This window comes from Oncorhynchus nerka, unplaced genomic scaffold (assembly GCF_034236695.1).
Source record: "Oncorhynchus nerka isolate Pitt River unplaced genomic scaffold, Oner_Uvic_2.0 unplaced_scaffold_1087, whole genome shotgun sequence".
Lineage (NCBI taxonomy): Eukaryota > Metazoa > Chordata > Actinopteri > Salmoniformes > Salmonidae > Oncorhynchus > Oncorhynchus nerka.
The window spans coordinates 51616-68265 of NW_027040228.1; the positions used below are offsets into that span (position 1 = coordinate 51616).

Sequence of the window (16650 nt, forward strand, 5' to 3'; positions counted from 1 at the left end):
ACCTCATCGTATTCAGGGTAGGTAATATAACACCTCATCGTATACAGGTAATATAACACCACCTCATCGTATTCAGGGTAGGTAATATAACACCACCTCATCGTATTCAGGGTAGGTAAAATAACACCACCTCATCGTATTCAGGTAATATAACACCACCTCATCGTATACAGGGTAGGTAATATAACACCACCTCATCGTATACAGGGTAGGTAATATAACACCACCTCATCGTATACAGGGTAGGTAATATAACACCACCTCATCGTATTCAGGGTAGGTCATATAACACCACCTCATCGTATACAGATAATATAACACCACCTCATCGTATTCAGGGTAGGTAATATAACACCACCTCATCGTATTCAGGGTAGGTAATATAACACCACCTCATCGTATTCAGGGTAGGTAATATAACACCACCTCATCGTATACAGGGTAGGTAATATAACACCACCTCATCGTATACAGGGTAGGTAATATAACACCACCTCATCGTATACAGGGTAGGTAATATAACACCACCTCATCGTATACAGGGTAGGTAATATAACACCACCTCAACGTATACAGGTAATATAACACCACCTCATCATATACAGGGTAGGTAATATAACACCACCTCATCATATTCAGGTAATATAACACCACCTCATCATATTCAGGGTAGGTAATATAACACCACCTCATCGTATACAGGTAATATAACACCACCTCATCGTATCAGGGTAGGTAATATAACACCACCTCATCGTATACAGGGTAGGTAATATAACACCACCTCATCGTATACAGGGTAGGTAATATAACACCACCTCATTGTATACAGGGTAGGTAATATAACACCACTCTCAGGGTAGGTAATATAACACCACCTCAGTATACAGGGTAGGTAATATAATATAACACCACCTCATCGTATACAGGGTAGGTAATATAACACCACTCTCATTGTATACAGGGTAGGTAATATAACACCACCTCATCGTATACAGGGTAGGTAATATAACACCACCTCATCGTATACAGGGTAGGTAATATAACACCACCTCATCGTATACAGGGTAGGTAATATAACACCACCTCATCGTATACAGGGTAGGTAATATAACACCACCTCATTGTATACAGGGTAGGTAATATAACACCACCTCATCGTATACAGGGTAGGTAATATAACACCACCTCATCGTATACAGGGTAGGTAATATAACACCACCTCATCGTATACAGGGTAGGTAATATAACACCACCTCATCGTATACAGGGTAGGTAATATAACACCACCTCATCGTATACAGGGTAGGTAATATAACACCACCTCATCGTATACAGGTAATATAACACCACCTCATCGTATACAGGTAATATAACACCACCTCATCGTATTCAGGTAATATAACACCACCTCATCGTATACAGGGTAGGTAATATAACACCACCTCATCATATACAGGGTAGGTAATATAACACCACCTCATCGTATTCAGGGTAGGTAATATAACACCACCTCATCGTATACAGGGTAGGTAATATAACACCACCTCATCGTACCACCTCATCAGGGTAGGTAATATAACACCACCTCATCTTATTCAGGTAATATAACACCACCTCATCGTATACAGGGTAGGTATATCACCACCTCATCGTATTCAGGGTAATATAACACCACCTCATCGTATTCAGGGTAGGTAATATAACACCACCTCATCGTATTCAGGGTAGGTAATATAACACCACCTCATCGTATTCAGGTAATATAACACCACCTCATCGTATTCAGGTAATATAACACCACCTCATCGTATACAGGGTAGGTAATATAACACCACCTCAGTATACAGGGTAGGTAATATAACACCACCTCATCGTATTCAGGGTAGGTAATATAACACCACCTCATCAGGGTAGGTAATATACACCACCTCATCATCAGGGTAGGTAATATAACACCACCTCATCGTATACAGGTAATATAACACCACCTCATCGTATTCAGGGTAGGTAATATAACACCACCTCATCGTATTCAGGTAATATAACACCACCTCATCGTATACAGGGTAGGTAATATAACACCACCTCATCGTATACAGGGTAGGTAATATAACACCACCTCATCGTATTCAGGGTAGGTAATATAACACCACCTCATCGTATTCAGGTAATATAACACCACCTCATCGTATTCAGGGTAGGTAATATAACACCACCTCATCATATACAGGGTAGGTAATATAACACCACCATCGTATCAGGTATACAGGTAGGTAATATAACACCACCTCATCGTATCAGGGTAGGTAATATAACACCACCTCATCGTATACAGGTAATATAACACCACCTCATCGTATCAGGGTAGGTAATATAACACCACCTCAATGTATACAGGTAATATAACACCACCTCATCATATACAGGGTAGGTAATATAACACCACCTCATAATATACACCACCAGGTAGGTAATATAACACCACCTCATCGTATTCAGGGTAATATAACACCACCTCATCGTATACAGGTAATATAACACCACCTCATCGTATACAGGGTAGGTAATATAACACCACCTCATCGTATACAGGGTAGGTAATATAACACCACCTCATCATATACAGGGTAGGTCAATAGGGTAGGTAATATACCACCTCATCGTATACAGGGTAGGTAATATAACACCACCTCATCGTATACAGGGTAGGTAATATAACACCACCTCATCGTATACAGGGTAGGTAATATAACACCACCTCATCGTATACAGGGTATACAGGTAATATAACACCACCTCATTGTATACAGGGTAGGTAATATAACACCACCTCATCGTATACAGGGTAGGTAATATAACACCACCTCATCGTATACAGGGGTAATATAACACCACCTCATGTATACAGGGTAGGTAATATAACACCACCTCATCGTATACAGGGTAGGTAATATAACACCACCTCATCGTATACAGGGTAGGTAATATAACACCACCTCATCGTATACAGGGTAGGTAATATAACACCACCTCATCGTATACAGGGTAGGTAATATAACACCACCTCATCGTATACAGGGTAGGTAATATAACACCACCTCATCGTATACAGGTAATATAACACCTCATCGTATACAGGGTAGGTAATATAACACCACCTCATCGTATACAGGGTAGGTAATATAACACCACCTCATCGTATACAGGGTAGGTAATATAACACCACCTCATCGTATACAGGGTAGGTAATATAACACCACCTCATCGTATACAGGTAATATAACACCACCTCATCGTATAACACCAGGGTCAGGGGTAATATAACACCACCATCATACAGGTAATATATCATACAGTAGGTAATATAACACCACCTCATCGTATACAGGTAATATAACACCACCTCATCGTATACAGGGTAGGTAATATAACACCACCTCATCGTATACAGGGTAGGTAATATAACACCACCTCATCGTATACAGGGTAGGTAATATAACACCACCTCATTGTATACAGGGTAGGTAATATAACACCACCTCATCGTATACAGGGTAGGTAATATAACACCACCTCATCGTATACAGGGTAGGTAATATAACACCACCTCATCGTATTCAGGGTAGGTAATATAACACCACCTCATCGTATACAGGGTAGGTAATATAATACCACCTCATCGTATACAGGTAATATAACACCACCTCATCGTATACAGGTAATATAACACCTCATCGTATACAGGGTAGGTAATATAACACCACCTCATCGTATACAGGGTAGGTAATATAATACCACCTCATCGTATACACAGTTGGTAATATAACACCACCTCATCATCAGGGTAGGTAATATAACAGGGTACAGGGTAGGTAATATAACACCACCTCATCGTATACAGGTAATATACACCACCTCATCATATACAGGGTAGGTAATATAACACCACCTCATCATATACAGGGTAGGTAATATAACACCACCTCATCATATACACAGTTGGTAATATAACACCACCTCATCGTATACAGGTAATATAACACCACCTCATCGTATACAGGTAATATAACACCACCTCATCATATACAGGGTAGGTAATATAACACCACCTCATCATATACAGGGTAGGTAATATAACACCACCTCATCGTATACAGGGTAGGTAATATAACACCACCTCATCATATACAGGGTAGGTAATATAACACCACCTCATCATATACAGGGTAGGTAATATAACACCACCTCATCATATACAGGGTAGGTAATATAACACCACCTCATCATATACAGGGTAGGTAATATAACACCACCTCATCGTATTCAGGGTAGGTAATATAACACCTCATCGTATTCAGGGTAGGTCACATAACACCACCTCATCGTATACAGGGTAGGTCATATAACACCACCTCATCGTATTCAGGTAATATATCACCACCTCATCGTATTCAGGTAATATAACACCACCTCATCGTATACAGGTAATATATCACCACCTCATCGTATTCAGGGTAATATAACACCACCTCATCGTATACAGGGTAGGTAATATAACACCACCTCATCGTATACAGGGTAGGTAATATAACACCACCTCATCGTATACAGGGTAGGTAATATAACACCACCTCATCGTATTCAGGGTAATATAGCACCACCTCATCGTATAACACCACCTCATCGTATTCAGGGTAGGTAATATAACACCTCATCGTATACAGGTAATATAACACCACCTCATCGTATTCAGGGTAGGTCATATAACACCACCTCAACGTATACAGGTAATATAACACCACCTCATCATATACAGGGTAGGTAATATAACACCACCTCATCATATACAGGGTAGGTAATATAACACCACCTCATCGTATTCAGGGTAGGTCATATAACCACCTCATCGTATTCAGGTAATATAACACCACCTCATCGTATACAGGGTAGGTCATATAACACCACCTCGTCGTATTCAGGGTAGGTCATATAACACCACCTCATCGTATTCAGGGTAGGTAATATAACACCACCTCATCGTATACAGGTAATATAACACCACCTCATCGTATACAGGGTAGGTAATATAACACCACCTCATCGTATACAGGGTAGGTAATATAACACCACCTCATCGTATACAGGGTAGGTCATATAACACCACCTCATCGTATACAGGGTTGTTAATATAACACCACCTCATCGTATACAGGTTAGGTAATATAATACCACCTCATCGTATACAGGGTAGGTAATATAATACCACCTCATCGTATACAGGGTAGGTAATATAATACCACCTCATCGTATACAGGGTAGGTCATATAACACCACCTCATCGTATACAGGTAATATAATACCACCTCATCGTATTCAGGGTAGGTAATATAACACCTCATCGTATACAGGGTAGGTAATATACCACCACCTCATCGTATTCAGGGTAGGTAATATAACACCACCTCATCGTATACAGGGTAGGTCATATAACACCACCTCATTGTATTCAGGGTAGGTAATATAACACCACCTCATCGTATTCAGGGTAGGTAATATAACACCACCTCATCGTATTCAGGGTAGGTAATATAACACCACCTCATCGTATACAGGGTAGGTAATATAACACCACCTCATCGTATTCAGGGTAGGTAATATAACACCACCTCATTGTATTCAGGGTAGGTAATATAACACCACCTCATTGTATTCAGGGTAGGTAATATAACACCACCTCATCGTATTCAGGGTAGGTAATATAACACCACCTCATCGTATACAGGGTAGGTAATATAATACCACCTCATCGTATACAGGTAATATAACACCACCTCATCGTATACAGGTAATATAACACCTCATCGTATTCAGGTAATGTAACACCACCTCATCGTATACAGGGTAGGTAATATAATACCACCTCATCGTATACAGGTAATATAACACCACCTCATCGTATACAGGTAATATAACACCTCATCGTATTCAGGTAATGTAACACCACCTCATCGTATTCAGGGTAGGTAATATAACACCACCTCATCGTATTCAGGTAATATAACACCACCTCATCGTATACAGGTAATATAACACCTCATCGTATACAGGTAATGTAACACCACCTCATCGTATACAGGGTAGGTAATATAACACCACCTCATTGTATACAGGTAATATAACACCTCATCGTATACAGGTAATATAACACCACCTCATCGTATTCAGGGTAGGTAATATAATACCACCTCATCGTATACACGGTTGGTAATATAACACCACCTCATCGTATACAGGGTAGGTAATATAACACCACCTCATCGTATACAGGTAATATAACACCACCTCATCGTATACAGGTAATATAACACCACCTCATCGTATTCAGGGTAATATAACACCACCTCATCGTATACAGGGTAGGTCATATAACACCACCTCATCGTATTCAGGTAATATAACACCACCTCATCGTATACAGGTAATATAACACCACCTCATCGTATTCAGGGTAATATAACACCACCTCATCGTATACAGGGTAGGTCATATAACACCACCTCATCGTATTCAGGTAATATAACACCACCTCATCGTATTCAGGGTAGGTCATATAACACCACCTCATCGTATACAGGGTAGGTAATATAACACCACCTCATCGTATTCAGGTAATATAACACCACCTCATCGTATTCAGGGTAGGTAATATAACACCACCTCATCGTATACAGGGTAGCTCATATAACACCACCTCATCGTATACAGGGCAGGTAATATAACACCACCTCATCGTATTCAGGTAATATAACACCACCTCATCGTATTCAGGTAATATAACACCACCTCATCGTATACAGGGTAGGTAATATAACACCACCTCATCGTATTCAGGTAATATAACACCACCTCATCGTATACAGGGTAGGTAATATAACACCACCTCATCGTATTCAGGTAATATAACACCACCTCATCGTATACAGGGTAGGTAATATAACACCACCTCATCGTATACAGGGTTTGTAATATAACACCACCTCATCGTATTCAGGTAATATAACACCACCTCATCGTATACAGGGTAGGTAATATAACACCACCTCATCGTATACAGGTCATATAACACCACGGACCAGGTATATTTGAATGTGTAATTCTGTATGACCCCCAGGCGGAGGCTAAGAAGCTGGAGGACTCGTCTCTGTACCTGAACCTGCCTGCTACCAAGGTGGAGCTGGAGGAGAAGGGATTGTCCACTACAGGGAAGGGTTCACACAACCTGGGCAACTGTACCATCAGCAAGGACTCCTTCCAGATAGCAACCCTGGTGTGTTCCACCAAGCTCACACAGAACGGTAAAGAGACTCTCTCTCCCTCTAGCCCTCTCTCCTTCCAGTCCACTACAGTCCACTACAGCCTTCTCTCTCTCCTCTACTTTCTCTCTCTCTCTCTCCATCCAGCCTTCTCTCCCTCCTCTACCCTCTCTCTCTCCCTCCAGCCGTCCCTACTTCACTCTCTCCCCACCGGTTTCTCTCTCTCTCTCCATCTCTCACGCTCTCCCTCTCCCTCCAGCCCTCTTTACTTCTCTCTCTCTCCCTCCCCCTCCCTCCCTCCCTACCAGTAAAAGGACCAAGCTGGTGCATATGACATGATGTTCCTCATCTAGAACTGTACCGTTGGACACCTCATTACAACTATATAGAATGTGTGTTGTTAGACTGGTGCTTTCTGCTGTGAACTTGACTCTTGGCTTCTGGGCTCATGGCTTCCTCTCCTTTTGACTGTCTGTGAACTAAACAGCCATTTGTCAGAAGAATGAACCAAACCCTAGGATGGTTTTCAATCTGTCTCGGGCTACAAGATGGGATGAACATTGGAACAAAGAGGAGATGAAAACGGAAGCAATGAGAACAAAGAACAGGGAAAGACTGGGGCACTGACTACAACAGCCCATCTTTTGGCACTTTAAATGTATAGTTTTACTAGCCTACAGCCATTTCCCGTCCGTCCCACCACGGAGACACAGTCTGAATAAAGAGCGCTCTGACTCAGATCATGTGAAACAGAGATGGAGATGAAGAATTAAAAGAAAGAGAATTTCTGCTATGCTCCCAGGGAGCCATTGAAGCAACTCAGTGTTGTTTAAGTACCTCTCCATTACAGTCCAGTCACATAGCAGCTATATGCAGCAGTTCTCTCTCTCTCTCTCTCTCTACACCTCTTCTCTCAGGAATGAGAGGCTGCTGCATACCACAAGGCTGCATCCTACACCCTATATAGAGCACTGCTTTTGACCAGAGCCCATAGGGAATAGGGAGCCATTTGAAGTGTCGATGTAGACAAGGGTGCATTGCTTTTCCCCTCCCTGTATGGTGACAGAGCTTTCTCCTGATGTTCTTCTCCTACTGTGTTTCTCCTGACTTCCTTCTCCTACTGTGTTTCTCCTGACTTCCTTCTCTACTGTGTTTCTCCTGACTTCCTTCTCTACTGTGTTTCTCCTGACTTCCTTCTCCTACTGTGTTTCTCCTGATGTTCTTCTCTACTGTGTTTCTCCTGACTTCCTTCTCTACTGTGTTTCTCCTGATGTTCTTCTCTACTGTGTTTCTCCTGACTTCCTTCTCTACTGTGTTTCTCCTGACTTCCTTCTCTACTGTGTTTCTCCTGACTTCTCTCTCTACTGTGTTTCTCCTGACTTCCTTCTCTCTCTACTGTGTTTCTCCTGACTTCCTTCTCTCTCTACTGTGTTTCTCCTGACTTCCTTCTCTACTGTGTTTCTCCTGACGTTCTTCTCTACTGTGTTTCTCCTGACGTTCTTCTCTACTGTGTTTCTCCTGACGTTCTTCTCTACTGAGTTTCTCCTGACTTCCTTCTCTACGGTGTTTCTCCTGACTTCCTTCTCTACTGTGTTTCTCCTGACTTCCTTCTCTACTGTGTTTCTCCTGACTTCCTTCTCTACGGTGTTTCTCCTGACTTCCTTCTCTACGGTGTTTCTCCTGACTTCCTTCTCTACGGTGTTTCTCCTGACTTCCTTCTCTACGGTGTTTCTCCTGACTTCCTTCTCTACGGTGTTTCTCCTGACTTCCTTCTCTACTGTTTCTCCTGACTTCCTTCTCTCTCTACTGTGTTTCTCCTGACTTCCTCCTCTCTCTACTGTGTTTCTCCTGATGTTCTTCTCTACTGTGTTTCTCCTGACTTCCTTCTCTTTGTTTTTCCTGACTTCCTTCTCTACTGTGTTTCTCCTGATGTTCTTCTCTACTGTGTTTCTTTTGACTTCCTTCTCTACTGAGTTTCTCCTGTCTTCCTTCTCTACTGTGTTTCTCCTCACTTCCTTCTCTACTGTGTTTCTCCTGATGTTCTTCTCTACTGTGTTTCTCCTCACTTCCTTCTCTACTGTGTTTCTCCTGATGTTCTTCTCTACTGTGTTTCTCCTGACTTCCTTCTCTACTGTGTTTCTCCTGATGTTCTTCTCTACTGTGTTTCTCCTGTCTTCCTTCTCTACTGTGTTTCTCCTGACTTCCTTCTCTACTGTGTTTCTCCTGATGTTCTTCTCTACTGTGTTTCTCCTGACTTCCTTCTCCTACTGTGTTTCTCCTGATGTTCTTCTCTACTGTGTTTCTCCTCACTTCCTTCTCTACTGTGTTTCTCCTGACGTTCTTCTCTACTGTGTTTCTCCTGATGTTCTTCTCTACTGTGTTTCTCCTGATGTTCTTCTCTACTGTGTTTCTCCTGATGTTCTTCTCTACTGTGTTTCTCCTGATGTTCTTCTCTACTGTGTTTCTCCTGTCTTCCTTCTCTACTGTGTTTCTCCTGACTTCCTTCTCTACTGTGTTTCTCCTGACGTTCTTCTCTCTCTGTTTTTCTCCTGACTTCCTTCTCTACTTGGTTTCTCCTGAGGTTTTAAAAACCTTCCGTGCTCCCCCCTATTACACACCCTCCGAAGTGTTACTAGTGATTTCCTCTACCTCATCTCAGTTTAAATATCTTTAATATGCTTCCCTATGGACCGCCATCCAGCTTCCCGGATATCCCAGAGTCCCCAGCCCGTTTCCATCTGAGATGAAACTCTCCTTTTAATTAAGCTAGATTTATGCGTCCACCAGCCCTGGGAGCCGACGGCGTTGGCGAGGAGAAGTGGCTGTAGTCTCTTCTCTTCCCAGGGGGTTGGCACTGCAGTCGTGGGACTTTGTCACAGGCAGGAGGACAGCTTGAGAAAATAGGGAGATGAAATGACCTGAGATATCATCTGCAGTGCCTCCTCTCTAAACTTGTAGTGGTCAGATACACAGAGGTAAGAGCCTTGTGGAGCTCCTCTCCTCTCCTCTCCTCTCCTCTCCTCTCCTCTCCTCTCCTCTCCTCTCCTCCTCTCTCTCCTCTCCTCCCTCCTCCCTCCTCTCTCCTCTCCTCTCCTCTCCTCATCCAACTCACTCAATTCCATTCAATTCAAGGGGCTTTATTGGCATGGGAAACATGTGTTAACATTGCCAAAGCAAGTGAGGTAGATAATATACAAAAGTGAAATAAACAATAAAAACTAACAGTAAACATTACACATACAGAAGTTTCAAAACAATTAAGACATTACAAATGTCATTATGTCTACATACAGTGTTGTAATAATGTACAAATGGTAAAAGTACATAAGGTAAAATAAATAAGCATAAATATGGGTTGTATTTACAATGGTGTTTGTTCTTCACTGGTTGCCCTTTTCTTGTGGCAACAGGTCACAAATCTTGCTGCTGTGATGTCACACTGTGTATATGGGAGTTTATCAAAATCGTGTTTGTTTTCGAATTCTTTGTGGATCAAATTTACATTTAAGTCATTTTCTTATCCAGAGATCAAATTGTGCTTTAATCTGAGGGAAATATGTCTCTCTAATATGGTCATACATTGGGCAGGAGGTTAGGAAGTGCAGCTCAGTTTCCACCTCATTTTGTGGGCAGTGTGCACATAGCCTGTCTTCTCTTGAGAGCCATGTCTGCCTACGGCGGCCTTTCTCAATAGCTGGCTGAGCCCCTCTCTTCTCTTCTCTTCTCTTCTCTCTCTCCTCTCCTCATCCACCTCACTCACCCCCCTGCTGACTGAGCCCCTCTCCTCTCCTCATCCACCTAACTCACCCCCCTGCTGACTGAGCCCCTCTCCTCTCCTCATCCACCTCACTCACCCCCTGCTGACTGACCCCCTCTCCTCTCCTCATCCACCTCACTCACCCCCTGCTGACTGAGCTCCTCTCCTCTCCTCATCCACCTCACTCACCCCCTGCTGACTGAGCTCCTCTCCTCTCCTCATCCACCTCACTCACCCCCTTGCTGACCTCTCCTCTCTTCTCTTCTCTTCTCTCTCTTCTCTCCTCTCCTCTCTTCTCCTCTCCTCTCCTCTCCTCTCCTCATCCACCCCCTTGCTGACTGAGCTCCTCTCCTCTCCTCTCCTCATCCACCTCACTCACCCCCTTGCCGACTCCTGATCCCCCCTCTCCTCTCCTCATCCACCTCACTCACCCCTTGCTGACTGACCCCCTCTCCTCTCCTCATCCACCTCACTCACCCCCTTGCTCCTCATCCACCTCTGACTGAGCTCCTCATCCACCTCCTCTCTCTCCCTTGCTCTTCTCTCCTCTCTTCTCCTCCTCTCTTCTCCTCTTCTCTCCTCTCTTCTCTCTCTCTCTCTCTCTCTTCTCTCCTCTTCTCTCTCTTCTCTCTCCTCTCCTCTCTCTCTCCTCTCTTCTCTCTCTCCTCTCTCTCTTCTCTCTTCTCTCTCTCTCTTCTCTCTCTCTGTTTCCTCTCTTCTCTCCTCTTTCTCTTCTCTCTCTCTCTTCTCTCCTCTCTCTCTCTTCTCTCTCTCTGTCTCTTCTCTCCTCTCTCTCCTCTCCTCTCTCTCTTCTCTCTCTCTCTCTCTTCTCTCCTTCTCTTCTCTTCTCTCTCTCTCCTCTCTCTCTCTTTCTCCTCTCTCCTCTCCTCTCCTCATCCACCTCACTCTCATGTTGGTTGCTTGATGATTTATTCTCACCTCCTGTCATTTGTCTTGCTGATCGTTGCTGAGTTGGCGCTGCAGGTGTACAGATTTGTAACTCCTGGCGAGGCCTGTTTAAATAAGACCAGAGGACTGAACCCTGATAGGTTGATAGGTTCTGGGTATCAACCTATCTATCACCTTCAGTGTCCAGAGGATGGATTGATTCAAGTTACAGACAGAAAAGAGGAGGAAGATGCGAGGGGGTTGAGTTTGAGGAGGGGGTCCCTTTTGGTTCAGTTGGTAGAGCATGGCAACGACAGGGGTTGAGTTTGAGGAGGGGGTCCCTTATGGCTCAGTTGGTAGAGCATGGTGCCTGCAACGACAGGGGTTGAGTTTGAGGAGGGGGTCCCTTTTGGCTCAGTTGGTAGAGCATGGCAACGACAGGGGTTGAGTTTGAGGAGGGGGTCCCTTATGGCTCAGTTGGTAGAGCATGGCAACGACAGGGGTTGAGTTTGAGGAGGGGGTCCCTTATGGCTCAGTTGGTAGAGCATGGCAACGACAGGGGTTGAGTTTGAGGAGGGGGTCCCTTATGGCTCAGTTGGTAGAGCATGGTGCTTGCAACGACGGGTTGAGTTTGAGGAGGGGGTCCCTTTTGGCTCAGTTGGTAGAGCATGGTGCTTGCAACGACAGGGTTGAGTTTGAGGAGGGGGTCCCTTTTGGCTCAGTTGGTAGAGCATGGTGCTTGCAACGACAGGGTTGAGTTTGAGGAGGGGGTCCCTTATGGCTCAGTTGGTAGAGCATGGCAACGACAGGGTTGAGTTTGAGGAGGGGGTCCCTTATGGCTCAGTTGGTAGAGCATGGCAACGACAGGGTTGAGTTTGAGGAGGGGGTCCCTTATGGCTCAGTTGGTAGAGCATGGCAACGACAGGGTTGAGTTTGAGGAGGGGGTCCCTTATGGCTCAGTTGGTAGAGCATGGCAACGACAGGGTTGAGTTTGAGGAAGGGGTCCCTTATGGCTCAGTTGGTAGAGCATGGCAACGACAGGGTTGAGTTTGAGGAGGGGGTCCCTTATGGCTCAGTTGGTAGAGCATGGCAACGACAGGGTTGAGTTTGAGGAGGGGGTCCCTTATGGCTCAGTTGGTAGAGCATGGCAACGACAGGGTTGAGTTTGAGGAGGGGGTCCCATTATGGCTCAGTTGGTAGAGCATGGCAACGACAGGGTTGAGTTTGAGGAGGGGGTCCCTTATGGCTCAGTTGGTAGAGCATGGCAACGACAGGTTTGAGTTTGAGGAGGGGGTCCCTTATGGCTCAGTTGGTAGAGCATGGCAACGACAGGGTTGAGTTTGAGGGGGTCCCTTGTGGCTCAGTTGGTAGAGCATGGCAACGACAGGGTTGAGTTTGAGGAGGGGGTCCCTTATGGCTCAGTTGGTAGAGCATGGCAACGACAGGGTTGAGTTTGAGGAGGGGTCCCTATGGCTCAGTTGGTAGAGCATGGCAACGACAGGGTTGAGTTTGAGGAGGGGGTCCCTTATGGCTCAGTTGGTAGAGCATGGCAACGACAGGGTTGAGTTTGAGGAGGGGGTCCCTTATGGCTCAGTTGGTAGAGCATGGCAACGACAGGGTTGAGTTTGAGGAGGGGGTCCCTTATGGCTCAGTCGGTAGAGCATGGCAACGACAGGGTTGAGTTTGAGGAGGGGTCCTTATGGCTCAGTCGGTAGAGCATGGCAACGACAGGGTTGTGGGTTTAGATTCCACCGGGGACCAGTATGAAAATGTTTGCACACATTACTGTAAGTCTCTCTGGATAAGAACGAGCTAAATGACTCAAATGTACATGAATCAGAAGAGAGCAGAGGAGGTGGGGGGGGGGTGGAGGCGGAACAGGGAGAGGAGGAGGAACCGAGAGAGGAGGCGGAACAGGGAGAGGAGGAGGAACCGAGAGAGGAGGAGGAACAGGGAGAGGAGGAGGAACCGAGAGAGGAGAAGGGAGGAGTTATTAGTTTTTTTTAAGTTAAAATATTTTTTATTTAACCTTTATTTAACTAGGCAAGTCTGTTAATTACACAGTTAACTGGTCTAGGAACAGTGGGTTAACTGGTCTAGGAACAGTGGGGTTAACTGGTCTAGGAACAGTGGGGTTAACTGGTCTAGGAACAGTGGGTTAACTGGTCTAGGAACAGTGGGTTAACTGGTCTAGGAACAGTGGGTTAACTGGTCTAGGAACAGTGGGGTTAACTGGTCTAGGAACAGTGGGTTAACTGGTCTAGGAACAGTGGGTTAACTGGTCTAGGAACAGTGGGTTAACTGGTCTAGGAACAGTGGGGTTAACTGGTCTAGGAACAGTGGGTTAACTGGTCTAGGAACAGTGGGGTTAACTGGTCTAGGAACAGTGGGGTTAACTGGTCTAGGAACAGTGGGGTTAACTGGTCTAGGAACAGTGGGTTAACTGGTCTAGGAACAGTGGGTTAACTGGTCTAGGAACAGTGGGTTAACTGGTCTAGGAACAGTGGGGTTAACTGGTCTAGGAACAGTGGGTTAACTGGCCTAGGAACAGTGGGGTTAACTGGTCTAGGAACAGTGGGGTTAACTGGTCTAGGAACAGTGGGGTTAAACTGGTCTAGGAACAGTGGGTTAACTGGTCTAGGAACAGTGGGGTTAACTGGTCTAGGAACAGTGGGTTAACTGGTCTAGGAACAGTGGGTTAAACTGGTCTAGGAACAGTGGGTTAACTGGTCTAGGAACAGTGGGGGTTAACTGGTCTAGGAACAGTGGGTTAACTGGTCTAGGAACAGTGGGTTAACTGGTCTAGGAACAGTGGGTTAACTGGTCTAGGAACAGTGGAGTTAACTGGTCTAGGAACAGTGGGTTAACTGGTCTAGGAACAGTGGGTTAAACTGGTCTAGGAACAGTGGGTTAACTGGTCTAGGAACAGTGGGTTAACTGGTCTAGGAACAGTGGGTTAACTGGTCTAGGAACAGTGTGTTAACTGGTCTAGGAACAGTGTGTTAACTGGTCTAGGAACAGTGTGTTAACTGGTCTAGGAACAGTGGGTTAACTGGTCTAGGAACAGTGGGTTAACTGGTCTAGGAACAGTGGGTTAACTGGTCTAGGAACAGTGGGGTTAACTGGTCTAGGAACAGTGGGTTAACTGGTCTAGGAACAGTGGGTTAACTGGTCTAGGAACAGTGGGGTTAACTGGTCTAGGAACAGTGGGTTAACTGGTCTAGGAACAGTGGGTTAACTGGTCTAGGAACAGTGGGGTTAACTGGTCTAGGAACAGTGGGTTAACTGGTCTAGGAACAGTGGGTTAACTGGTCTAGGAACAGTGGGTTAACTGGTCTAGGAACAGTGGGTTAACTGGTCTAGGAACAGTGGGTTAACTGGTCTAGGAACAGTGGGTTAACTGGTCTAGGAACAGTGGGTTAACTGGTCTAGGAACAGTGGGTTAACTGGTCTAGGAACAGTGGGTTAACTGGTCTAGGAACAGTGGGTTAACTGGTCTAGGAACAGTGGGTTAACTGGTCTAGGAACAGTGGGTTAACTGGTCTAGGAACAGTGGGTTAACTGGTCTAGGAACAGTGGGTTAACTGGTCTAGGAACAGTGGGTTAACTGGTCTAGGAACAGTGGGTTAACTGGTCTAGGAACAGTGGGTTAACTGGTCTAGGAACAGTGGGTTAACTGGTCTAGGAACAGTGGGTTAACTGGTCTAGGAACAGTGGGTTAACTGGTCTAGGAACAGTGGGTTAACTGGTCTAGGAACAGTGGGTTAACTGGTCTAGGAACAGTGGGTTAACTGGTCTAGGAACAGTGGGTTAACTGGTCTAGGAACAGTGGGTTAACTGGTCTAGGAACAGTGGGTTAACTGGTCTAGGAACAGTGGGTTAACTGGTCTAGGAACAGTGGGTTAACTGGTCTAGGAACAGTGGGGTTAACTGGTCTAGGAACAGTGGGGTTAACTGGTCTAGGAACAGTGGGTTAACTGGTCTAGGAACAGTGGGTTAACTGGTCTAGGAACAGTGGGGTTAAACTGGTCTAGGAACAGTGGGTTAACTGGTCTAGGAACAGTGGGTTAACTGGTCTAGGAACAGTGGGTTAACTGGTCTAGGAACAGTGGGTTAACTGGTCTAGGAACAGTGGGTTAACTGGTCTAGGAACAGTGGGTTAACTGGTCTAGGAACAGTGGGTTAACTGGTCTAGGAACAGTGGGTTAACTGGTCTAGGAACAGTGGGTTAACTGGTCTAGGAACAGTGGGTTAACTGGTCTAGGAACAGTGGGTTAACTGGTCTAGGAACAGTGGGTTAACTGGTCTAGGAACAGTGGGTTAACTGGTCTAGGAACAGTGGGTTAACTGGTCTAGGAACAGTGGGTTAACTGGTCTAGGAACAGTGGGTTAACTGGTCTAGGAACAGTGGGTTAACTGGTCTAGGAACAGTGGGTTAACTGGTCTAGGAACAGTGGGTTAACTGGTCTAGGAACAGTGGGTTAACTGGTCTAGGAACAGTGGGGTTAAACTGGTCTAGGAACAGTGGGTTAACTGGTCTAGGAACAGTGGGTTAACTGGTCTAGGAACAGTGGGTTAACTGGTCTAGGAACAGTGGGTTAACTGGCCTAGGAACAGTGGGTTAACTGGCCTAGGAACAGTGGGGTTAAACTGGTCTAGGAACAGTGGGGTTAACTGGTCTAGGAACAG

The 16650-nt window shown here is 45.0% G+C and overlaps 1 protein-coding gene across 1 annotated transcript in view; it reads left to right on the forward strand.

The window, feature by feature from the left end:
- The window catches only part of LOC135570124 (dedicator of cytokinesis protein 1-like), a 157868-nt gene that overhangs the window by 45605 nt on the left and 95613 nt on the right, over nt 1-16650 (forward strand). The window contains 1 exon segment of the mRNA XM_065016192.1: nt 7175-7358. Coding sequence (XP_064872264.1) covers nt 7175-7358 — 184 coding nt within the window.